Here is a 25,738-nt window from a genome sequence, read left to right as displayed (position 1 = left end):
AGAAGTTAAACACCTGTGCATTTTCCCAGTACAAGTGCTTCAGTCAATCTTGCAAAATATACCTCAAAACAAAACTTCACATAACCTGAACACATCTGCATTTAATTTAAAAAGGAATATAATGATGTCACAAAGGGGATGCATCCGACAAAGACCTTTAAGTATTTAGCATTCTTTTAGATCAAAAATCCCAGAATCTATGGAAAAACACGGCAAAGGACAAACAAAATGAAAACCTGTGAAAAGTCTAGCACTAAAGAATATCGGGAGGGGAGGTGACATCCCTTACACTGTATGTACAAACAGGAAAAGTTATCCACTAAATACAAGAAGAAAAGGGTTTGATTATTTGTTTTTTCTCTTCCAGAAAAATATCTGACATAATGGAGCAACTAGCAAAACAAACAGGCTTAGTTTATTTCAGTGGTTCACGAAAACAAGAATAAAGCCAAAAGAAAACTCATACCTTTTTAAGCTTGGTCTAAATCTTCTTAGACAATAATCCTGCCGAAAAAAAAAAAAAAAAGACGTGGCATGAACAAGTAGAACTAGCAGACAGAAAACCACCAGTTCATGCTATTGCCCAGTACGTGTTCACCCTCCCTCTGCCTAAATCCGTTCCTTGTTCCTCTGCCCGCGCTCAGACCGGGTGCGCACGGTGACCAGCTGGCAAGGTGCAACAGTAGCCACGCTTGCCCTGTCCTTATCTAAGCAGATGCACTCACCTTTTTGTCCGTCTTTAATAGCCTTGTCAAAGTCTGATGTATTTAACTTCTTTCAGCCTTTTCCTCCTTCAGATTTCTGTCTTCAATGAGGAGTTTAAAATCTTGGACAAAAGATGGAAAGAGACTGACCAGGAGAAGGCAATTTCGTATGTTTGATTTCCTGCAAGATTTCGATTAACAGTAAACTTTAGCTAAAGACATGCCCAACTTCTAGTTACAAACACAGCAAAGTTTTTTTTAGGACGTGTCACCTGATGGCCGCACTAGTTCCACAGGCAGGCACGAGATCTCTTCTTCCCACACAAACTGGCAGAGATTCCCGCAGCTACTCCGACGGACTGACTGAAACAAGAGGCGACAATCACGTTGGGAGGCAGCAAACTCCTCGTGTGCTGCAAAGCTGCACCTACGGGTTACGTTTCTCTAAAAACTGACTGTTAGCAAATAAATCCCAGTAAAAGCGTCCGTAACATCTCGACGTAACATCTCGACGTAACAACATCTCGACGTAACATCTCGACGTAACACCTCCTCTCGCCCCCGCCCCTCTCGCCCCCTGCCCGCTCCCCGCGCGCCAGCAGAGCCTTCTCTCCGCACAGGACGCCGCCGCCCCAGCGGAACAGGCGGCCCTTCTCTCCGCTCAGCAGCAGCGTCCCCGGTGCAGCCGCGGCCGCGCACGGCGCAGCACAAACCACCCGGCCCGGGCGGCTCGCTCCGCGCCCGCGGCCAGCGGCAGCCTGACGGGCGGCCCGAAGCGCGGCCCCCGCCGCTCCGGCCGCCCTCCCGCTGCGCGCACCCGACCCCCGCGCAGCGCCGCGGCCGCCAGAGCCTCCGGGCGCAGGTTCCCGCCAGGAGACACCGGCGGAGCCACGGGGGGACGCGGCCGTTGCCGCCGCAGCGAGGCGGGGGCCGGCGGGGCGCTCGGCGGCGGGCGCCGACACTCACCCCCCGGCCGCGCGCGGCTCCGCCATCGCGGCTCCCTCGCCCCGCCCCACGCCGCGGCGCGCGCAGCACCGCCGCCACGGCGGCCGACAGCGGCCAAACTTGTTCCGCCGCGCTCCGCGGCGCAGCTTCCGGGGAGGGAGGGGGAGAGGCCCGGCCGGGCGGGCGGCGGGACGGGCCGGGGCGGCGCCGCGGCTGCGCGCTGCCCGCCGGCGGCCCCGGTCTGGCGCTCCCGCCGTGAGAACGCCCGGTGCTTGACAGCCGCGCTGGCGCTGCCGCTCCGTTCGCCGGCGGGCCGCCGCACGTGGGGAGAGCGGAGCCGAGCCTGCCCGGGGCTGCGGCCGGTGCGGCCCGAGCGGCTCCTCAGGCGGCCGCCGCGCCGGCCGGCCCGGCGGGAGGAGCGGCGTCGCGTCCTCCGCTCTGGGGCAGAATGGGAGGCGGCGGGGCGCGGCCCTCCCTCATCCTCGGGCGCCGGGCGGGCGGCTCGGGGGACTCCGCGCTGCGGGGCCGGGAGCCGCCAGGGAACCCGGCTGCGGCCGTCTCTCGGGGCGGCGGCGGTGCGGAACGGCAGCGCGCCCCGTCGGCCCGACCGCGCCCCGCTGGAGGCGGCGCGCAGGAAGCGGGAAGCGGGAAGCGGGCTCCAAGGACGCGGGACCGGGATCCGCGCGGCGCCGAGCGGAGCGGCCGGGCCGCTGGTGCGGCCGTGCTGGAAACATCAGGCGTTGTGAGACGGAGGGAAGTCGCGGAACCGAAAATGGAATTCTCTCCAACAGTGCGCTATGCATATGGAATATCGGAATATAAAAATCACCATTACTTGTAACTGCGTTTCGAACATCAAGTTACTCTCTTCAGAAGGAGCCTTTGGAATCATTATTTTGTTCTCCAAGCAGCAGATTATACTGTCCCTGGCGCTGGAGGGAAAGGGAATGAAAGCCCTGAGTGTGTTCCATAATAGGCCTGTCGGTCTGCTGGCGGATAAAACTCGGCAGCTTCTCCTGTGCGTATCGCTTCCCTCCCTCTCCTTTTCCTTAAAAACTGGTGCTTATTTTACGCCCTGCTTATCTGACGATGTTCACAGGCAAGAGAAGATAACAATGAGAACGAAGTAAGAGGAGAGATTTTAAGAGGAAAATTGAGATAGAAACAAGCACTTCATTTAAATCAGTCTTTAAGAATAAATCATTCTAGGCAGGACTGAGCACTCGTAATATCACCCTGGCATCATGGTAGAGTCATTGTTTCAGCTTAAGATACGTTTGCCTTTGTGATTGGCCTTCTTGAACCACACAAGTACTTTTCAGAGATACTCTCAGTGATACAGTGATGTGTAATTCATTATTTCTGCAGCATTTTTAGCCCGGAGGAAAACACCTTAAAATCAGTAGTCACATTAATCTATTTTAGACATCCTCCTTCATGGAGTGGTGTAAGTAGTCCTTAGCATGTCGGTAACTAACTATATATGTTACCAATCAGTATTTTAATGGTTTCCTGATAAGGTTAGCAAGTCTTCTCCTTTTTCGTTTCAGTTTCCCATGTTCAGTTTTCTAAGTATTTCACATGCAGTCCTTTAATTAAAGGGCTCTGTTCTGGGAGCACTGCACTGCCTCACAGTTACGACTAGATAAGTGTTACCTCTCTGGTTAAACAAAACTGGGCAGACATCAGTGCTGTTTTATGGTTCACTGAAAGATAAAGCACAGATAGCCAGATAGACACCTCCAAAAATCTCCAGATGGCCAAGATTGACAAAACATTGCTAGTTAAGGAGGGGCAGTGAGCTCCAAGAGCAGCTCCCAGGCAGGAATGACCCATGAGTCCCATACCTGCTGACATAAATAGGCCAAGGTGATCAGTTTCAGCATGAGCCAGCAGAGTCCTTACTTTGTTCTGCTGCCAAGAATTCATAATACCAAGCAGCCCTTGTGCCAGTGCAGTCCCATTCAGTCCTAGGATGTAGCCAGACCATGGAAGGCACTCTTTAAGTGCTTTTGAAGCTCACAAATCTAAACTGCTTTGTAGCATATGCATAATAATAAATCAAGATTGCACAGACTGCTGGTGGTGCTGCAGGTAGCAAGGGAAGCAGATAATTCCCTGCCACCTCCTGACTGCGGGAAGAAAGCTTGTCTATACCCACCTGGGTAAACTGCTTATAGAATCACAGAATGGTTTGGGTTGGAAAGGACCTTCAAGATCATCCAGTTCCAACCCCCCTGCCATGGGCAGGGACACCCTCCACTACACCAGGTTGCTCAAAGCCCCATCCAACCTGGCCTTGAACACTTCCAGGGATTGGGCATTTTAAGAGACAGCAGCTGGCAGTACAACTACCTGTACTGGCCTTTTATAGACTGGCAGTACACATGCTGCAGTTCCTTGAGCGTCCAAGGAACACCTGTAGAACACAGCCTTTCCAAGCCGTCTGCGTACCATACTTCTTGGTCTCCAGGGGTGGCAGACTGGAAGACACCAGCCTCAAGCTGGGTTACCTCAAAGCCTACAGACTTTGCAGGAGGTAGGTAGTTGGAAAATAAAAATAAAAATAAAACTACTAGGAAAATAAAATACAAACCTCAGTTTTAGCTGATGGTTAGTAGAAGATACATCCTTAGTTGGTTTAGAGCATCTCAACTAAGGAAAGGAAACAGCCAGGGAAGCAAGGGCCCAGTTTCTGTATGGCAACCTTATTCTCTAGCATGCAGTTCTGGGTGGAAAAGTCGGTGGGAAGGCATGCAGGAAAAACATGGTGAGCCCTTAAGTTAAATACAAGAAATTAGATTTCTTCCTGTATTCCTGCAATTTAGGAGAATCTGGCTGCTCATTTCAGAACTGATAGCAACCTGTTTTTTCTGTTAGATAAAACGCTTTCTCCCTGTCAAGTTTTAGAAAGGAAAAAGTGAGCCAAGTAACTCCCAAACTTAATGAAGGCTTATCAGTAGGAAGGCTAAACAGATCCTCAAGGATTGCTTTCATGTCCTTTAAATCCTAGAATAACCAAATTTCTATGAGGCTTGCAAGAAGTCTGTTCATAATTCATATGGAAGAGAAATAAATAAAAATAAATCTGTGTTATCCCAACCTCTGGATCTTCTACTATGTTTCTTTACGCGTGTCTCTTCTATTGGCTTTAAAAAAACCCACTGAACTTACTGTTAGCATAGTAAAAAAGTGGGATTGAAACACATCTGGTGTCAAATGAGTGTGAGCACTAATAATGAAAACATAACAGCTAGGTTCCAAGAAGCAGCACGACAGGCACCGAGAGTAAGAAGAATTTAAAGAGCTGTATACAAATCTAAACTCTTTAAAAAATCCTTTTTATTGATTCATTACCATACAAAATTTATTCAAATTACATCCATTTGAAGTGGTAAGATCACAGCTAGAGAACAGGTCATCCTTTAATAAATCTATTTACAAAACTCACCATAAAAGCTTTTTTTGTTGTTTTTGTTTTGTTTGTTTTTTACAGTATTTTACAGAGGTTTTTTTTTAAACTAGCATACAATGCAAAGCTAAATTAGATTAGTATTTTGCCCACGCACATTGGGACAAGTGTTCAATTTGTACAAAAAAAGATGGTCTGCGTTAGTCTTCATTTTCTCTTCCCCTGCAAAAGTGCCCCTTTGTCTTGCAAGTCTTCATGCTCACACAACTTATACCTTCCTCTTCCACAAGACGAAAACTTTAAATACTACAATTTTATTTACAGATCCACATCTAAAAAAACTCTTAAAAAATTACAAACCAGCTAGAAAATATTCTGGCAGTGTTTACAAATTAATTCTATTGTACAAAACTGCTAGATAACTAAAGTGTGAGTTGAGAACATACACCAACTTAAATACAACTGCTGAATAATCTATGCACACGTTTGTACATATAAACACACACTTAATACTGTTTAACAGTTCTTTATGTGTTGCCCTTTATACATTTGTTATATTCCAAAACTCACACAGTCATACAGTTTTCTTATTAGTACTGGGACTTCTTGCCTTTTCATGTGTGAGCTTTCGTAGCAGCAACTCAACGGTACCAGAAAACCTGCATACATAATATTCTACTACAGTACAAATAGTACTAATTCTCTGAGTACGTCAGATAAGCACAACAGTAAAGCAAACAGAAGGATTATATGGGCATCATCTAATCAACATAACATTAATTTAGCCCAGAACATGGCAACATATTTTACACTCCAAAGAAAAAAAATTATTTAAGACTTCTTAGAATTTCTTTCACGTTCAAAAAATAAATATTGGTACTATACTATACTACCAAAGATCTTCAAAAAAATAAATGCAATTCAGTTGATGTGGTACTTACAGTTATGTACTTTGGAAAAAATTAGTTCCATTTCACTGGCGAAGAGAATTATAAAAAGCTGTAAGCAGAGGAAGCTAACCCACCGAGATAAATATGATATATTGAACAAACAAAGCTTGGCATAAGTGTTTTCCATAGAGGGAAAAACCCACAGTGCATCTCTAGTAGGCACTTAACACAAAGCCCCACTTAGTACCACAAAAACTTATGTACCAGTTCTAATGCACACCGGGGGCAGTAAAATTGAACTGTGCATCTTCGTTCTAGTTCAAAAAAAAAACAACCAACAAACTACTTTCACACGTACACACACACAAGCATTTTTAAAAATCTGTGATTATTACTACGAGAAGTGGCAGAACTTAATACTTTTCAATATTTGCAATATACACTACATTTACAGTGTATTTTTTTATTAAAAGCTTTTAAGGACATAAGTATTTGACCTCATAATGAGACATATACACAGCTCAAAATGAGCATTATGACAGCAATTTAAACATTCCCACAAGTAGCTGAAGAATCCCATCTCACACTTTTGCATTACTTCATATTTAAGTTCACTGCAGGTACAATCCATGGTGTGACACTCGAAAGACATGCATTCTCTGCAGAAGGCACGACCTGAAATACTATTGTGAAGTTGTTATTCAGGACTAAAGCAGTTCACTGAGCCCTTCTCCATAAGCCCACTTGTCACGGTCAGCAGAGACTGGGGGAGTGTGAAGACAAACCATTTATGGTCACCTGCTCCCACCTGCTGACTCACAAGGCGCCGGAGCTCAGGGTCAAGGAGAAGGCCTGGCTGTGAAAGCCTTCGCTCGCTGCTTATAGTATTTTAGGGAGTATTTAATTAAAATATCAGCACTGTTCAAGAGCCTAGTTTATTTAATAATGCTATTTTATAGTAAGTGAGGGACAACTCCGAATGATGGCAGGTTTTCTGATTCCCTTAAAAACATGATTTAGACACGGACAGCATTTAAGAGAATCAGCTGTATATAAATTCATCCACCAGTGAAGGAAGCTTTTCTAAATCGTAAGCATCAAAGAGGTCACTGATGCCTTCTTCATCCCCAAGGCTCAGCAAATAATCTTCTTGAAGCAGAGGAGGCAGCAAATTCACAAATGGTCCTTCAAAGTTTGAGGGAATTTGGTCCTCAGTCTGCTGGAGAAGGTTGGCTGGAGAAGCCAGTGGAGAGATTGTTGCCACATTTACTGGGCAGTCACCTTGTCCTGAGTTAGCAGAAGCCATTTCTGTAAGAAGAGGGAGAAAGAAAATAAAGATGATGCGTTTAATCTTACTAGAAATATGAGACAAAGATGAAAGTAACCACTGCATAAAGAGCATTTTATAAGGCATCATTTCAACAAAAAGTGGCCTCCGTATAATTTCTAGCTTGTTTTTGATATGTTATAAAGAGCTTCTCAAAATTACTCATGTTGCTGTCACCACTGACTTTTCTACTAAAAATTATTTTGCAAGATTTAAACGACCACTGGGGGGGAAATCAAGTGTAGTGAGAGATGTCAATTTTTTGGTGGAATTCATAGTCAAACTGAAAACTTTCTAGGCAACAGATGCCATCAGTGACACTGTGCAGCTGCATATACCCATACGCAGAGATTTCTGCTGCTCGTGTTGAGGCAAGTCTTTGCTGCTGCTGTCCTATTTGAAAACGCAAAAGCAACAAAATTGTTTCTTTCTTCAGTATTAGATAAACTTTGGTTACATACGATATGCGAATAGGAATCTTATTTTAAACAACTGGAAAGCAGAGGAAAACATATTTCCCCTATATGCAGTAGAAAGGCAGAGTGGAAAATGGACACCTTAGCTTTTCACTTTTCCGGAAAATAAAGCCAAAAAAATAAGAGGTGGATATCTAAAGTTCAAAATGAAATCTTGAATGACAGCATGAAGGAAGGCCATTAGTATCACAAAAAAAAACCCACTCACTTTACCTTTGGAAATGGTTTTGGAAATATTTCCGTTGTGGTCCTGACTGTAGGCTTTCATTGGACTGAGGGCATCGTTTTCCTCTGGGCACAGATAAACTTCAATAGGTCCTTGAGTACTAGATAAATGGATCAATGTACCCTGCTAACAAAACAAACGCCAGGAAGGTGTTACACCAAAGGACACAACAGAATATTGACGATTCAGAGTAAGTCCTTCTAGGGTGAGTGTTTAAATACATTTTTTACTAATCGAAAAAGCCTGAAATCCCCCATGCACTTTTTTGAAGATATGAAAGGCTTGGCTGATGTATTTTGCAGACTAGAAGAGAACGTAAAAGCTTTTCCCACTGTCTGTAGTGTGCAAATCCCAGAAGCCCAACATTTTCTGTGTTGCATTACAGCCAGAGAGGTACAGAGGATTGAACTCCTAACATTTTCTTACAACCACAATAACCTGGAGCATTCTGATGGAATGGAACTATGGGGTGCAAGTCACAGGTTTTGTTATTATTCATAACAATATTATTAGATGTATTTGTGTAAATATTCCTGCTTTAAAAGAATACCAAAACATCCTTCTCACTCACCCAAAAACCTTCAGCACTAATTCACACTGAACTCAAACAGCTGTATGTAAATTCCCCTGTTTATCAAGGAAGTTTTTCCAAATAATAAAAAAAAAAAAAGAAAAACCATGCCACATGCCATTTTCTTCACCCAAACTTGTTCATATAAGTCCTTCTGCCCCCCTCAAGGCAGCAGCTCTAATTTTGATGCTGTTTCTGAATAACTGGAGCTCCTAAATCATCCCAAGAAATTATCTTTTCTCTACTTTCACATATTGAAACAACAAGATCACATTTATAGACATGATAGAAATCTATAGACAGAAAATCTGCAAAGTTGATTTTAGTGTTTTAATGGAAAATCATAAACGACTGGTTAAAAATAAACCTGCTCCAGCTGTATTGCATTAATACTATTAAAAAGCATGAATACAGGCATTCTATACTCTAAACCTCTTTGCAGACCTGGTTCAAACAGGTTGTATTGTACCCCATTCTGACATTTACCTAGCACAATAGTCAGCATTTACAAATACAGAGAACAACAACTGAACACAGATACCCCAGGGCATAGAAAACAGTTAAGAGTACCTAGGGCACTAATTAGAAAAAAGGAGATGAGAAGAGCAGGAGTTGGGGAAGGTACTGTTGAGTGACTGAGGTATGCAAAAAACTGAAACGTAACTATAAATGAGAGAAGGAAATAGGCTTCTACTGCCTGAAGCTGCAAATTAAATCAGTAAGTTGGGTACAGGGGATAAGGGAGGTCTAGACACTAGCTTTAATGATTATGTGCACATCTCTCTACCCACCTGATTTCACCGAATTAAAAATCAAAGCCTAGGGAAAAGAAACAGGAAAGCAAGCAATAACAGCATATATTTATGGATACTGAAAAAGATATCCCTTCCTTGCTCCCGCAAAATTATTTTATCTTCCAAAACCTGCACCCAGGTTCAAAGGGGAAATTAAGGACAAAGGCAAAAAAACCCCACTATGGAAACCGTAATGGGCCTAAGCAAGTGGAGAATAATTTTAGGAAAAGAAGAGACAGGCAACCTGGAGCCTGTTCCTGCCCGCCTGGCAGCAGGTAGCCCTGGGCTCAGCGGAACCAGCCCTAACAGGAGTGATGAAGGAATAATGTAGAGGTATGAACACAGCACAGAGGAGTTTGGGGGTTAGCCCTGTCTCTACTTGCTCCTTGAGTGAAGAAATTAGGTACACTTTTTGACTCTCTAAAGCAGTGGCTTGTGCAAATTATTTAAGTTTGCCCAATATACTTGGGTCTGCATTAGTAACGGGGAACCATAAAGCAGCACACTTTTGCCACCAAGAGACAAAATCCCAGGAGCAGCTGAACCGTGTGGTTCATAGACCATGAGAGGAATGAAGAAAAGTAAAGGTACCCTCTGAGGACATCTTCAAAGAAAAGCCACCCAAAGCATTTTCTCTGTAATTGTGACATAGGTAAAGAAAGCAGCTAGGTTACTCTAGCCATCTGCCTGATATAAGGGAAAGAAACAACAAGGACGAAAGAATGGGAGCCAGACATCTTATACACAAAAGCTGGCACTCAGAAATAGGGAGACCATGGCTTGAGTAGCAAGGGGCCGCAGAAGAGAGACATAGATGAACACAGCTTCAGAAATAGAAGTACTTCTAATAAAATAGGAGAGGAAATCCCTGTCCCCTACAGACTTCACAAGAGCAAACAAAAAGCGCAGTAGCAGAATGTCTGAAGTTTTACATAGATATGTACAATCAGTGTCAATGAAGCAAAAATGATGGAAAAAGGAAGGGCGAGAATGGATTCTAGGAGTGAAACACAAGTTACTATAACAACTTCAATACTTCAGAAAAGAAAATCCTACATGAAAACATGTGTCTCAAACTAGGAAAGCAGTTATAGGAGTCATCAGGATGCTTAAGGCATTGAGTTATCCATGAACTTTGTGACTAAAGCTACATAAAGCTAAAAAAATAAGAGCTGAATCTCTTAAGAGAAATATTTTACATTGTTACAAACAGGAAATTTCAGCTGTCAAGGAAGAGCTCTCCTTTACACAAAGTACGGCAGAAGAGGATAATCTGTAAGTGTGGATTGCTCTGAAGGAAAGCTGGAATTGAGAGAAAAGGAACAAATGATTGCCCTGTGTAAATTTGAATTTTAAAGTTTCCCCTTCCTTTTTTTTTTTAAAAAAAAAAATCTCTGAAGTTTGTAAGACAGATGAATTTAGGACTGTATGACAATATAATGCAACTTGGGCATCAGTCTACTACAGTAAGACTCACAACACACTTGCTCCATTTATAGGAAAATTATACATAATCTGGCAGAAAGTGCCAGGTTCTCCTTACCTCCACTGGGTCAGGCACTTCAAGTCTTGTTTCTGGAGGAGCTTTCACAACTATAACAGTTTGGTCTTTAAGGCCACTAATTTTTCTAATATCTTGATACGTCACATAAGCTAATGTAATCACTGTTAAGGACTTTTCCAACTCGGGTTACAACACATTCCGACTATTAGAAGAGGCAGAAGTCTTTGAAATATTTTTCCATTTTCTCATGGCTATGACTTTTCTTAGCACGAAGTTTTGAATTCTCTACACTGGCTGTGACTGCAGTGAAACCGTGTGAGAACTTCCTTTGATCTAACAGCTGGGGCCACTACCAAAAGAAAAAAGAGATTTTTCCATGCTGAGTCCTTCTCTCTTCTGCTTTACGTGCGTCGAGCTACATAAGCTAAAGCTTAAAAACATGCAATTACTCACAGACTGCAGGAAGAAACATTTTTTAGACACTTGCAATCAAAATGCAAAGAACTGGAAATCACAGAAAAGGTGTAAAGGAATTTACAGATGCATGTTATATAAGTAATATGTTTTGTAAATCATCAATAAAATAATTTCAGTTTTCACTTGAAGGCTTTTTTTGTAAATATTTATATATTCATATATGTATATATTAATTTACATTCTATAAAATTATTTCAAAAACCTGTTTAAACAACTACTTCAAACAACTTCACACTGCAGAGAGTTGATTTCTGCATAAGCATGGAATGAACATGAATGTTTTGCTGTTCAACTGGAATTTACCTAAATCAACGTGTGTGTTTTGGTGGGTTGCTGCACGGCAGTGCCTCACTTACTGACCTGTGCAGCCAAGGCGTCACAGAGATTTTTTGGTCACAGACCATGAAACGGCCACAATCACATGCAAGTTTTGTCATCCGCGAGGTATCTAGCATAGTATTCGTGCCATAGAAACAAAGAGCCTAATTTATTATTATACTTTTGAGGGGTGTAAACGTGAACAGTTTTGGTAAATGTCTGCTGTTACCATACAGTAAAACAAACTGCCCAAGCTCAACGCAGCGATATATCTCACAACTGGCTTGGACCAAATGCGAAGTCACAAGCCAGGGGGCAAAACGACAGGTCAGCTTTCAGGCAAACAGCTTTTCCCAAGGCTTCTGCCACTCCTTTAGTAAGGCTTAGTAAGGTTTGCAATGGCAGAGTACAAATTACAGCAACAGTGGCTGTCGCTGCACAAGCAACGGAAAGGATTGCATAGTTTTCATAACACAACAAGAAAACAACAATCCTCATTGCTGTGGCTAAAGGCTCCCCACACTCCTACTGGGCATATTCGAAAACATTAAAGGCAGCAATCAGTAACTGTCTGATTCTGTTTATAAGGGAGAAAAGGAAGCACACAGCCAGGGCACAAACAATGTTTTGGCAGTACCTAATCAGGAGGGAAAAGAAAAGCGTTTTCAAAAGCAGAAACTTGGCCTTCAGAGATGAAGCAAAGGAAGAGGCTTCTCGGCTCCATGAGCGTTCAGTGGGTCCCCTCGTGTCAGACTCCAGGGAGGTGGGCGAAAGACTACACTGAGATGCACTCGGATCCATCCCCAGGTTTCACACTTCCACATTCCTTCCTCAATAATCACTAGGGTCATCAGTACACTTAGAGTCAGAGAAGCATTTGGGGAATACACTGTCCTGAATCCAAAAGCACCAGGCCAACACGCTGCTAAAGCCCATCCCCTCCTCGCCCATCTCCACGGGAGCCACCAACGGCAGGGCAGCGATCTCTACCGCAGCAAACAGTGCTAGAAAAGTAGAGTTGTAATGTTCAGTTTTGCTTTGCTTAAATCTCTTTGTGGATCAAGACAGTGCTGACCCTACTCCCTATGCCGCTCGCTCGGTGGTCTTGCTTTAGCATGCGTTTTGAGATGCAAGTGCAGTCAAAAGACAACTATTACGTAGTTTACGTTACTTTTTACTGACACTCCTTTCAAAACAGAGAGTAAGTCCACCTTATTAGATGCTCTTTAAGAAATGCTAACCATTTAAAGCAATACAAGTTTTCACATCAGCATTTAATAAAATGTTTTCTTCTGTTGCTAATAGGTGGGAAATCTAGTGAAAGTGAGAATTGGTTACTTAAGGGGTATTAGCAGCCAAAATACCAGAAGTCATATGAACCTTATGCAATTGAGCATTATTACAGTCAATAATTAAGTCTAAAATAGACATTTTGAGAGCTCATAAAACCTTTATCTGCGATATTCTATTATAGATTCTCTAATCAGAGGAATCTAAAAATTGCTTGCAAATTTCAGACTAAACTGACTCCTAACTTTATTTTCCTCTCCGTGTCTGTAATTTATATACATGTCAGTTTAATGTAAAAAAAAAAAAACACCTGAGTAATGAGTATGCACGCACACACAAGTCTTTGTTACCTTAGCAAAGAACTTTGTGTGCCTTTATGATTTCTGCACACACAAAAACAGTGTTTGCTCTGGGCTCAAAATAGTCAAAAAGCACAGGGGTTTGGATGTTGTCACTCGTTAATCAGGTAAATTCTTGGTCCTACTCTATACGAACACGGATGTTGATGGGCTCCTTCACACACCACTTTTTTTTTTTTTACATTTCACAAGCATGACAGGTGCAAGTGGCTTAAGCAACTTTTATATAGAACTACATTAAAACCCATTATCCAACTTCTGGAAATTCCTGATGCTTCGTATCATATGACTTCGAGGAATTCTCCTAGTATTACCATGCACAGCAAGGAGCCTGACCACCTTTGAGGTTTGGGCAAAAAGGATATCTCTGATTCTCCGAGTCCTCTGTTAGCAGCTTGAGGTCCAGGGTGCAGCTTTGGATTAGCTCATCTAGCTTCTTCTCTTCCTGAGTCAGTTCGGTCACCTCCTTGGTGAGGCCTTGACGCTGTGCCAGCATGCCACCGTCCTCTGACAGGCTGCAGCCCCTACAGATGCAGAGGAGGAAGACACCCTTTCAGCGTTTGGAAAACTTGACCCCGTGCTATGGGAAAGGGAAGAGGCCAGCTTTTGCAGTGCAGAGCAAGTCCTCAGCTCCTTCTCCCTGAACCCACCCACAGTGCGTCAACATAAACTACCCTTTCTAGAAAAAGTATCTTTTTTTTGTCATGATGACACATTTCAGAACTACCACCCAGAAGGGAAAGTCAAATCATAGAATCATAGAATGGTTTGGGTTGGAAGGGACGTTAAAGATCATCCAGTTCCAACCCCCCTGCCATGGGCAGAGACACCCTCCACTACACCAGGTTGCTCAAAGCCTCATCCAACCTGGCCTTGAACATTTCCAGGGATTCAAATTTCAAATATTTCTAAGCTCTTTCAAAATCTCATTTCTAACTCCCATCTCTTCTAACCACACCGTGAAAAAGACAGAGGAAGACAATAGGTAGAAATGCGTACCTAAAAACTTCCTCCACTTGCAAAAGCAAATGAGTTAATGCACTATTCAGACAAAATACTGGTTTCTAATTTCCCTGACAAGTGTTACTCATACACTGAAGACCTGTCTTAAAAGAAAAAGAAAGCTTTATCCTGATAGAAGGCGTTTTGGATGATTGCTTGGAGCAAAGTGTTAGAATGGAAGGTGGGAGAAGAAAAACACTGCTCTGTGACAGTGAAACTAGCCAACAGGAATGGAAAAGGATAATGAATACTCACATCCACTGAATGTTGTTTTTGGATTTTTTCTTAATGAGATGGATGCCTTCCAGTACATTGGTGATATCGTAAATCCTCCTTTTTTGCACCTTGAGGACCTCTGCTGCTCTGTTCAAATCTAAGACCCCATCAGGAGATTGGCTCAGCAACTGAATGAACTTCTTTGTAAGAAGGCCAAGTGATGTATCATATCGAGTCTTTTCTGAAGGAGATTTTGGAGCTTAGAAAGAAAAGAGGAAAAAAAAACCAAACAAACAGATAAATCAGTTTTCTCATTTTAGTTCCAAAAGCAGCATCCAGAAATGAAACGATACATGACAGATATTTCTTTCATTTTTACTAAAGAAATCTCTCAAACCTCGACATTAAAACACAACTTAGCCACTGAGTATTTGTTTGTATTTCAAGATGTACTTTTCCAAAAGTCACAGGTACATGAGCAAATACATACATTTTTTTAAATGCAAATATTTCCATTAGTCTGATGAATACATATAGAAATATTCCACTTAGGCTTTCACCATGTGAATTCTTAATAGTATTTTTAGTATCTATTTATCCTGGCAGCAATACCAAAAATTCCCCTATGATTCTCCTTCATCAGGCTGATAGCCAGCTTTTATCAGTTTGATTTTGCCCCTCTTGTAAGATAAGTGTTTCCCATGCAATTAAGCAAGACTTAAGTGTACTTCCGTGGGTGAACACAATGACAGATTCCACCAGCGCCAGACTGAAAACTCAAGCGAATTACAGGAGATTGATGCAAGGTACAATTTATAATCATCATTTCTCCATAACCCAACAATTGCTCAGACTGGGCAAGAGCATCCACTTCCTTTAAATCAGAAGTCAGCAAACGGCTTGGATCTTCCTAGACAACTCACTGTTTTCACACACAAATGTAGCATCTGTAGACTTAATAGATGAGATTTTAAGAGTTTGAATACGTAGGTCAGAATAACTTCTAATTCTAAATGTTCAAGGCCTTTGTGTCAAGGGAAATGAGACAGCCAGTATTAGAAGTCTGCTGGGCTGGTGCACCTCAAAGCTTTTGTTTGCTTCGAGTATTATGCAAGGCACATCTTAGGCTGATCTGGGTGTCGTTTTCATGTTTTCAAGGTTCAGGTCTCACACTTAATTGCAGACGTCAGTCAAAACTGAAATCCTACCTGAAAGCGAACCTTTAGACTACTATGAAATATTTTGAAGGATATGAAGGCTTTTCAATGAAAACCAACCATTGCCTGTCTGCAAAGAGAACCTGCTGTATGTCATTCTTTGGTAGATTCAGGACTTGTCTGTGTTAGGAAATAGAGGAAAACTCGTATCAATTAGGTGAGCTTATGAATTTAGAGCAGGGTGTTGTTTGTTCGTTTTAATTTGGGGTTTGGAAAAGAATAAGAGGATCAGAGCAAGAAGGGCAAGAGGCTACTTGACTCCCACCTAAAATGGCATGTGCTCCTGCTCATGCAGCAAGGAAGTTCTCTGTACAGCCTAATCAACGCTGCAGCAGCATCCTACACCCCAAACTATCAAACTTCTGTGAGAATGTACTTCATTTTGAAATGGACTTCATTTAGCTTAATGAAGTTCAGTTTAATTAAAATAACTGTGGTTGTTTAACTTGTCCACTTTAAGTTCACATCTTCAGCTAATTTCTCTTTTCACACCCGCCTTAATAGAAACAAGACTTGGACTGGTGAGGAGAGACAAAAACCCCTTCACATCTCTTGCTCTCCCGTCACGACCACTGCTGCCCCAGTCCTCCTTTTTCCCCATTCCTCTCCCTGTGCAAGCCTAATTCTCTCGCTGAAATCCCCCAAACAAGATGCCAAGGTGTTACACCTCCAGCTCTTGCTGCAAGAAACCTGCTGCGGTACAGATGAACCATAAAATGAACAAAAGTGAACTCTTGCAGCAGCAGTAATAGTCTAGTCGTGATGCAGGGGGAGAAGACAGCTCACAGCCCACAAAAAGCATTCGGCACACACCACTGCTGGGGCACAGCCGCTGCTCTTCACGAAGCCCTGCCTGGGGAAGAAGCCCTGCCAATCCACTGCCGGAACGCTAGTGGGGAAGGAGGCGGCTGGCCAGGTTAGCCTTGCCTAACAACTGAGTGTTTGATCCCATCATAATATGTTGATTCCTCAGCATCTGCCTCTCCTAACTTCCCGTCCTTGGCTGAAGAGGAGGTCCTGGGCAGAGAGGCCGCAGGCTGCCCAGCAGGCAGAGGGACAGATGGAGCAGCCAGGAGCCTCCACGGCCTCCCAGCAGCTCTGCACCAACTCAGTGATGCAAACACGTTGTGCGCTGCCCGGCTGTGGGGTTGAGTGTGTTGCACGCACATCCAGGTGAGGAGAGTAATAAACACACTTTTTTAGCTAGGTAACTCAGCCTGTTGTGCTGGCTCACTCTGATCTCAAGCTAGTAAAATGAAAAACTCAGTGCCTTACAGGCTGTTGCAAGTTGCCTTACTTTTTGGACTATCCGGACTTCTTGTCGCAGCTCTTCCTTTCCCCTTTGGAGTCTTTAGTCCTTCAGCAAGATACTGGTGGCCACTTTCTCCTAGCTCCAGCCTTCGTTTTGCCTGTAAAAAAACCACAAACAGTATTTTTTTTTTTAAACTGATGGATTGTTCAGAAGTGTGTTTCACTTTATCATACACAATATTGGGGTTAAAGGAAAAGCAGAGAGCAGTGAACTTTTCACAGCAAAGTTCTGTATCAGTACAGGTTCATACCCCATATTCACCAGAAGGGAATCTGAATATTTCTGGGAATCCAAAGGTGGACTTCAGTGTTTCAGTCTCAAAGGCTACGTTGATGGTTTTGTTTGGAAAATTCCACAATTTTTTTAAATTTGAAAAGCTAAGTGACAGTTGTATGACCTGCTTCAGTCTTGTCTGGACTTTTTTTAATACAAATGAAAGATTTCTACCTCCAGGTGGGTTGAGAACATTTCAGTTAAGAAAACCAAAGACAAATACTCAAGCACACAGGTATGCACCCACAAAGCTACATTGCTTTTGAAAAACTTACATCCACATAAGTTCATGCACAGGTAGTTGTAGTGCAAAGTTACATTTCTCCTTCCCCATTTGAAAGGATGGCTTTGAGAGGGCCAGTAACTTCCACTACTATAAGCTTTCCATCACTGAAATACGAGACGTGGCATCAAGAGCAGCATTGGACTACTGTTCTCCTCTGTTTGTCAACAATTTTTGTCCTCATTGAAAGCACAACCACTACATTTATTTTATGTTAACTAGCATGTTTACATTAAAGCTGCCTACATAAAAGCAAGGTGGAGCAAAAGTAGTATCAGAACGACAGTGCCTGAAAAAAAATCAGCTAAATGTTGCACTCAGCTCAAAGAAAAGCTGTGTACGTCTTGAATACTAAAAATAATGAATGAAACTGTTAAAGTAGGCAACATATAGATAAACTGCAATGAAAACCACCACCAATATGAATTTTCGTTTTAGATGGAAACACAGTCTCCTATCTTTGGAAACAGTTCTATACCCTGCCATACTACTCAGTTTACTGAAATTAAATCTGGGAATACTTGTTATCCTAACAATAGAAAGAACATTACTTGGGAAGACACAGGAAAAAGAAGGAAAAAAAAGTTTTACGTCTAATTAAGTTTAGCCAAATAACCATTTCCAAAAAATGTTGTTTATTCAATTAGGTAGAATAATTCAAAGTATTTTATTTGCTTGCTCTTTAGGCTTGCCCCAAAGGGTTGGATCATATTCTGCTCCTCAGTGAACGAAGATAAAACAATGTATTCTGCTATGGAGTTGTAGACAGATATTTCTGTATTGTGAATTTAGCTCATGTGTTCTTACTTTGGATCTGTGACCAACAGAAGGCTCTAAATAAATTAATTTACATGCATTTATTTATGGATAGCCAATATCTTTGTACTGGACTCTATCTGCAAACCTCGAAGTTCTTAAAAGGTGAGATAAAGCAGATGAAACTCTTATAAGCCCCCACTGGAACAGCATGTGCCGAGCACTCAAGCCACTCTTCTCTACGTTTTGTGGGAAGGGGCAAGGCACTAAGTCATTGGTGACAGAGCAAAACTGAACTAACTGCATCCTTCTAACCAGTACTGGCACGGGGGTCCCAACAGCTCACCAGTGGCAGCTTGTAACGGTGTGAAACACCTCTGCTCCTCTCCCTGAGACATGGGCTCTGTAATCCAAGGACACAGATTTCTAAAAGGTCAACTGTAACAAAAGCATCCAGCTAATATGTTTAGCCAACGTAATTGGATTAAATTAAGATTACAGCTATTCCAGAGGGAGAAATACATTTCACATTTCTTTAAAGTAAGTGTTTTTCCACCCTGAGAACTATAAGAGAAAAGGAAGAAGGGGTGAAAAGGGAACAATTCATGGGCGTGGGAAGACTAGGCCAAAGGGATTCAATTAAAGATAAAAGAGAATCTCAAAAGCAGGTGTGAGAAGGAGGGGAAATGCTAAAGACTTAAAATTCAGAGATTTGCAGCGTCTCTCTCCATCAGATGAGAAACTCCGGTTTGGACTACACATCCAAACTTTTTGTTTCAACTTGTTTGCAAGCCACAAACAATGGTATTTTGCCCCTGCTTTTCTGGTTAAACACTTACAACTTTCTCCTGTGAACTTCAAATAATGAGGTTTGGTAGTGAGAGAGCAAAACCAGCATCCTTTGGCTGCACACTGCAGCACAAGCCCGTCCGTGCGTGTCGGGGTGTTACAAACAACACGCTCATGTCGCTGTCACCAGCGCACCGTACCTACGGGCAGCCGCCTCTGGAAAAACACCGAACGGCAGAGACAGCTCTACGAGACAGTCATTTTGCAGGGCACGAAGCATACAGAAAACCCGAGAGAGAGATACAGGGCAAAATATTTTAGAAGAACTTGGTGAAGTCACTCAGAGGCGGTTTTAGCAAACCCTGGGGAATGTTTAATTTCTGGCCAGATGTTACACATCACTCAGCAAGTGCTTTCTTCCCCTTCCTGTTTTACAAACTTCAAAACTGATCAGATGCAGGACAGGATTTTCTAATGCCTTTTTCTCTGCACTAGAGATCTCCAGTGACTCTCAGTTTCTCTCTCCCACCTGCAAAATTAGCCATAGTGCTTTCTGATATCAGACTTCCCTTGAGAAATCTGAACATATGGGTTCAGCAATCAGCAGAATTGGTAACTCCTTTAAAAAAAAAAATCTTTATTTGCATGACTTATTCCTGCTACAGTACTATATTCATTATTTGCAGTATTCGTACAAGTTTTTGTACAAATTTTGTATTGTCTTTACTTGCATTGTTTGATCGATCATAGCATGTAGAATCTTCTGGCACAGTATGTGGGATCTGCTAAGAAGTACCAAGCCAAAGGCACATCAGCACAAAGCATCCCAACGATAGGGAAAGATAGGAAGCATAGAGACTAAGAACTTCTCAGTGACATGAAGCTTGAGGGCAATAAATGGAAGTCAGATTTCTCAGGGGGATCGTGAAAAGATCATAAAGTACATTGGACAACGAGACAGATAAAGCCACAAACTGATACAATCCAGCAAGACACAGAAAAGTCACACAAAAGCATGCTGTTGATCTGAACCAGACACCTACCTAATCCCTCAGTGGAGTTGTAAAAAAACGTGGCATCAACTGTTTTGACTCAATTTTCTCTTCCAATACTACGAGCAAATCCTGATATAGATACAGCTATGGATCCACTGTTCAGTGCAGACCACTAAAAACAGGTGGCACCTTGACTCCTATGTATTGTGCCCTTTTAGCTTCAATCCCTTTTTTTAAAAAGAAGAAACCCAAATAGCTACCCACAATTAACATCAGAGGCAAGCCTGCAAGAATGTCTTCATAAAAACTTGTCTCTGTAGCAAAATAGTTTAAAAACTACTGGGATATGCTAAATATTTTCAAGTAGGCAGGACCTGAAGCAATTCACTTTACAATAGTTAAAGACAGTTTGAGATTTGCAGCCTTCCAGTACCTAAAAGGGGCCTACAGGAAAGCTGGAGAGGGACTTTTTACAAGGGCATCTAGTGATAGGACAACGGGCAATGGCTTTAAACTGAAAGAGGGGAGATTTAGATTAGATATAAGGAAGAAATTTTTCACTCAGAGGGTGGTAAGGTACTGGAACAGGTTGCCCAGAGAAGTTGTAGCTGCCCCATCCCTGGAAGTGTTCAAGGCCAGGCTGGATGGGGCTTTGAGCAACCTGGTGTAGTGGAGGGTGTCCCTGCCCATGGCAGGGGCTTGGAACTAGATGATCTGTGAGGTCCCTTCCAACCCAAACCAGTCTATGATTCTATGATTAATTTTTAAGAACAGGTTGAAGTTCTAGTTCTAACCCCTGGTATGGAGAGGGACACCTTCCCCTGGATCAATTTGCTCAAAGCCTCATCCAGCTTGGCCTTGAAGACTTCCAGGGATGGGGCATCCACAACTTCTCTGGGCAACCTGTGCCAGTGCCTCACCACTCTCACAGTGAAGAATTTCTTCCTTAGATCTAATCTAAATCTCCCCTCTTCCAGTTCAAAGCCATTGCCCCATGTCCTGTCACTACACGCCCTTGTAAAAAGCCCCTCTCCAGCTTTTCTGTAGCCCCTTTAGGTACTGGCAGGCTGCTAGAAGATCACCCCGGAGCCTTCTCTTCTCCAGGCTGAACAGCCCCAACTCTCTCAGCCTGTCTCCAGAGCAGAGGTGCTCCAGCCCTTGGATCATCTTCATGGCCTCCTCTGGACCTGCTCCAACAGTTCCATGTCCTTCTGATGTTGGGGATCCCAGGGCTGAACAAAACACTGCAGGAGGGTCTCATGAGTGCAGAGCAGAGGGGCAGAATCCCCTCCCTCGACCTGCTGCCCACGCTGCTCTGGATGCAGCCCAGGATAAAGCCTCACTTTCTATGAGGCATACATTTCTAAGTCTGAGGGAAGAAGCAGTAGAATGTCCTCTCATTCTTTCCAGTGATAAAACCATGGAGCATAACTTCACCAAACTATGCGCATTAAAATTTTTCCTGCTAGATGTCTGCCTCAGCTTTATGACTGGACGCAAGACAGTTGCACTGTTTGCGAGACAGACCTAAGAAAACTTACATTCCCTGAAAAGCCTTTGTCTGAATTATTCCTGCACACATTATGCTTTAGCAGGCACATAAGATTTCACAGAAGGATGATCTGAGTTGGGCCTATTCTATTCCCTCAAAATCCCAATATTCCCTCAAAATCCCAAATTTAAAAACTCTTTGAAAAGCACAGCTGATACATTTTCAATATAAACATTAACAGCCAAATTGCATTGCAAACTGCAAGTGTCACAGCTCTTGGGCCTGCCCAGGCTATGCACATGCCATCTCCAGGCAGACACAACATCTCAGTCCCCTGCTTCCCTAGCTGGCATTCAGGGGGTATTACAGCAGCAGCACTCTGATTTAAATTCAAAGGGACAAAAGCTGAACTCAGAACGAGAGCAAAAGAAACCTGGGACAAAGCCTGCCAAGATGGGGATAGAAGATAAAATAACTTATTTAAAAAAACGTGATGCGGAGCTAGAAAGCAACTCTAGTTTCAGGTTGACTGGGCAGGGAAAATAGGAAGACTGCAAATGACCAAGCATAGCAAGAAACAAATTGCGTGTATTAAGTGATAGCTGACGGTGAACCAAGAAGCAGAGAAACGTGTCTTTGCACGTCCCAGCTGTGTCTCCGTCGGTGTCTCCAAGAGAGCACTAAGTTGCGCAAGTTAAGCCAGGACAGATGACACCGCCTGGCACGTCTCTAGAAGATATCACAATTGCCAGGGGCAGATAGAATGGCAGCTGCTCTATACGTCGCCACAACGCTGATATTATAGGGAGGGGATGCAAGCCCATCCAGAGAGCACAGATAAATCCTGACCGCAGCGAGGAAGCTGCGGCACAGACACTTTGACAATCCCCACTCACTTTCCGTAGGCTTTCGTCCATATTTTCAAAATTAAGCAGTCACTTAATACAATTTAAAAGCTGAGGTTCTGAGGCATGAACTCTGGAAAGCTGTTCTGGAGGTCAGGAGCTGCAGAGAAGAAAGCAAACACCTTACATGAAAAGGTAAATTAAGCTGGAGCGTCATGAGGGGGGAATACAAGAGAAGCAGCAAAGAAAAAAAAGACACCTTGGGGTGAATGCACAGACATAATCGTATGCTAGGGAAATTTCTCCACTGAACAATACAGGCTGTGCCTTTTGAACGTGCTCACAGGAACAGCCTGTGGTATGTGGAGAGCTCGGAGTGCTGCCAGAGGGCTGTACACCACTGAGGGCACGGCAAACACCACGGCCAACACCAGCAGAGACCCAAAAACGGGGAGAGGTGCAGAAAGGAAAGCAGAGTAGCCCTCAGCAGGGAAGGGGCTGAGCTCTGCAGGTCAGCTCACAAGCGAGGAGATACCTGAGGTCAGCAAAAAGACGCAAGGCAACTATCAGAGTCACTGCCTTCAGACTCCTAGTGACAACTCCTTGCTTCATACCTGTATCAGTTGGGCAACTGGGAGATAAATCTGCAGTCCAAACTCCTGGAAGGGAGAGGCATTTCATTTTCCATGAAGAAATATTTACCCCAGTGGTCTACACATAGATACCACTAATTTGTACCATACTACCCTTGGTTTCAGTAGTTAATTCTGCCAGGATAAAACCATTAAAAGGAGGTTTAAGAGAAGAACAGGAAGATAAAGAAATAGCTGGGAATTAAACTAAGACATGCAAAAGACAACAAACTAAGCATGTTCTTAAAAGAGGAGTTCTAAAAGTCCTTTCAACTCTTCCCAAAAACATTACTTTCGTGTCAAAAGTATGCGTTCCCATGCTACCCTACACAGAAGAACAAGACCAGGAATGGCCTTGTTGGTTTAACAAAAACATGATCTCCATATTAAGTTTTACACATAGCCTATTCATTAGACTGAGGTAAAAATCATACAAAAAGATAGACAAAAATAGTGTCTTGAAAATCGAATGCATTGTAAAACCAACACAAGGAAGAACAGCAGTCTGAAATATCGCTACTTATTAGTCAGGATTATTAGTTGAGTGACAAGCAGCTGGTATTGAAAGTAACATTTAAAGAAGCATTTTAATGCAAGTGAAAACAAATCATCCTATCAACCTACTCCAACACAAAACCCCCAAATTTTCTTCTCAGAAATGGCAACTGTATTAAAAAGAGGACAAAAAACTTTTTTCTACTATACCAATTTATGTTTCCTAAACTATCATCTTATTTTTCCACTTATTAGGTATCAGCTTATTATAGTTTTGACTGAGGGAAATTCTTCTCTAGCTCCTATATTGAAATTATTCATTGAGCTACAGTCAAATTGTGTGCTGTTAATGTAGATTAATATTGAAATAAAATCTCCTTCGCATGCCTTAATCAGGTTTATAATTCAATAACAGGTACCTAACAATTATCAAATTAAACTACGTTCTGATCATCTGCAGCCCCTCCCTCATTAGGCCTTCGACCCCGAGAGCTGAAGGCTGATAGTGGTACTTCGGTGAAGTTTCTTTCAAGGCCTAATTAAACCATCCTATTTCAATCGATTTTCCATTTTCACGATTCCCACAGAAGTATCAGGAGTGTCAAGGAAGCCACGAACTGCAAGTGCTTTAAGACTTATATTTAGCTCAAAAAAGTTAAAACGTAGGTGGCCAAGTTTCAGTGGCAGATTCTTGTCTGAAAGTAGGAGCCAAGCCAGAGGAACTTGGCCATGGCTTTGCCTCTTGCAGGTGAATCTGCAGAAAGCAGCGACGCAAGTGTCACGAGTGCCTCCCAGTCATTACTGCAGGACGTCACGCAATGCCATTCCCAAGGAATACATTGGCTTCCAGATCTGCTCAACGGCCAGAGCGCGGAGAGCTCGCTCCCACGTTAGCAGCACTGTGCACCGACGACCTCGCCTCACCCCAGCGTGGCGGTTCACGCTTCTCACCCCGGTCCTGTCTGAGCAGAGGAATATTTTCAGCTGCTTTTAAATGAAGCGCAATGACTTGAACCAAACCAAGAAAGCAGCGAGACGTAGCCAAGAAAAATTATGGTTTCTTCTTAGACCTACAGCAGGTCATTTTTACTGAAGGAGGATTACAATCTCAAAGTACTAATTCCCTTTGATTTTCATCCTGATATCTCGTGGGGGAGCTGACCTGCCAGGAGGTCAGAATATCTCACAGTCACCATCACTAATGTAACTTGGACACTGAGGTAAGGAGACAACCTGTTTGATGTCATTCCATTTTCTGCTCCTCAGTCTACTTGGATGCCACGGGATCAGCCTACGCCCCGTCAGGCTTGCGCTCAGTATAGCAGCCACCACTAAAACGTGCAGCTTATCTTGTTCTCCTGCACTACACTATGTATTTTCTTTGCACTAGAAGGGGAAGGACATTACAAGTGTTGTGCAAGAAATAAACCAAAGCGTAAGCCACGTTTCAGGCCTCAAACCAACAGAATTACACCTATGCTGCGTAGGAAATGAATCATCTGAGATCTTTCTATTGCAATTTTTTCCACCAAATACAAAACAATTACTTCTTACTGGAAGTAATGGCTTTGCATTGTGCTAAGCGTGAAGGCTCCAGTTACCACTTCGTGTTGAAATATGAAAAGTGGTTTTCAGGAAACTGCACCCAGTTTTCATCTCAACTGCTGAACTGCCCAAGGTGAGGAGCACACGTGCTTCTGAGCAGCCCTGGAAACGGCTCCATGCAGCAGCTACAGCCTCATCCCAATGGCTGCTGGAGGCTCAGCTGCAGCTGCCTGGTTGAAGTGGAAGGTCTGGAGACAAAAATTCTGGAAAACGTACTGACAAATAGCCAAGACTGATAGGCAGAAGCACAGACAGACCAACCAGCATCGTGGGGGGAATCCTGACTGCAGGGGTTCGGGGTGGCTGGGTGCAGCAAGACAGCTGCCTTCCCCGCTGAGCAATGCCAGGGCCATGGGGGCAAGGCTAGCCCTGCCACCAGTGGGCTTTAGCACCAGCCTGGTCCTACAAACCGATGTCAAAGCCACCGGCCATCGGCCTATCCCCCTTCTCAAAGACACCACCTCAGCGAGGCTGCTGCCTCCAGAGCAAAGCTCGCGGGTTTTCGGTTGCAGTTCTCGTCAGTAATGTCTCAC

General features: G+C 43.3%; 2 protein-coding genes across 5 annotated transcripts in view; both read right to left on the bottom strand.

Moving 5' to 3' along the window:
* The window catches only part of CDKAL1 (CDKAL1 threonylcarbamoyladenosine tRNA methylthiotransferase), a 337,692-nt gene extending 337,192 nt beyond the window's left edge, over positions 1-500 (bottom strand). For all 3 annotated transcript variants that reach the window (XM_086608947.1, XM_086608948.1, XM_086608949.1), the window contains exon 1: positions 467-500. The gene's annotated coding sequence lies outside the window, so the exon portion shown is untranslated. The remainder of the gene's footprint in view (positions 1-466) is intronic.
* A 6,412-nt stretch (positions 501-6,912) lies between these two features.
* The window catches only part of E2F3 (E2F transcription factor 3), a 33,080-nt gene continuing 14,254 nt past the window's right edge, over positions 6,913-25,738 (bottom strand). The window contains exons 2-7 of one of the 2 annotated variants that reach the window (XM_086608406.1): positions 17,026-17,137; positions 14,551-14,752; positions 13,659-13,817; positions 10,889-11,003; positions 7,968-8,103; positions 6,913-7,259 (exon numbers count right to left, since the gene is read on the bottom strand). In XM_086608406.1, the coding sequence (XP_086464532.1) occupies positions 6,994-7,259; positions 7,968-8,103; positions 10,889-11,003; positions 13,659-13,817; positions 14,551-14,752; positions 17,026-17,137 (990 nt within the window). In that variant the 3' untranslated portion in view covers positions 6,913-6,993. Of the gene's footprint in view, positions 7,260-7,967; positions 8,107-10,888; positions 11,004-13,658; positions 13,818-14,550; positions 14,771-17,025; positions 17,138-25,738 lie in introns of both variants that reach the window. The other variant, XM_086608405.1, reaches the window with a different exon arrangement.

The sequence above is a fragment of the Tauraco erythrolophus genome, chromosome 3, assembly GCF_009769465.1.
Source record: "Tauraco erythrolophus isolate bTauEry1 chromosome 3, bTauEry1.pri, whole genome shotgun sequence".
NCBI classification, from domain to species: domain Eukaryota; kingdom Metazoa; phylum Chordata; class Aves; order Musophagiformes; family Musophagidae; genus Tauraco; species Tauraco erythrolophus.
The sequence above is the reverse complement of the archived record's forward strand: the minus strand, read 5'-3'. Positions and strand labels throughout refer to the sequence as shown.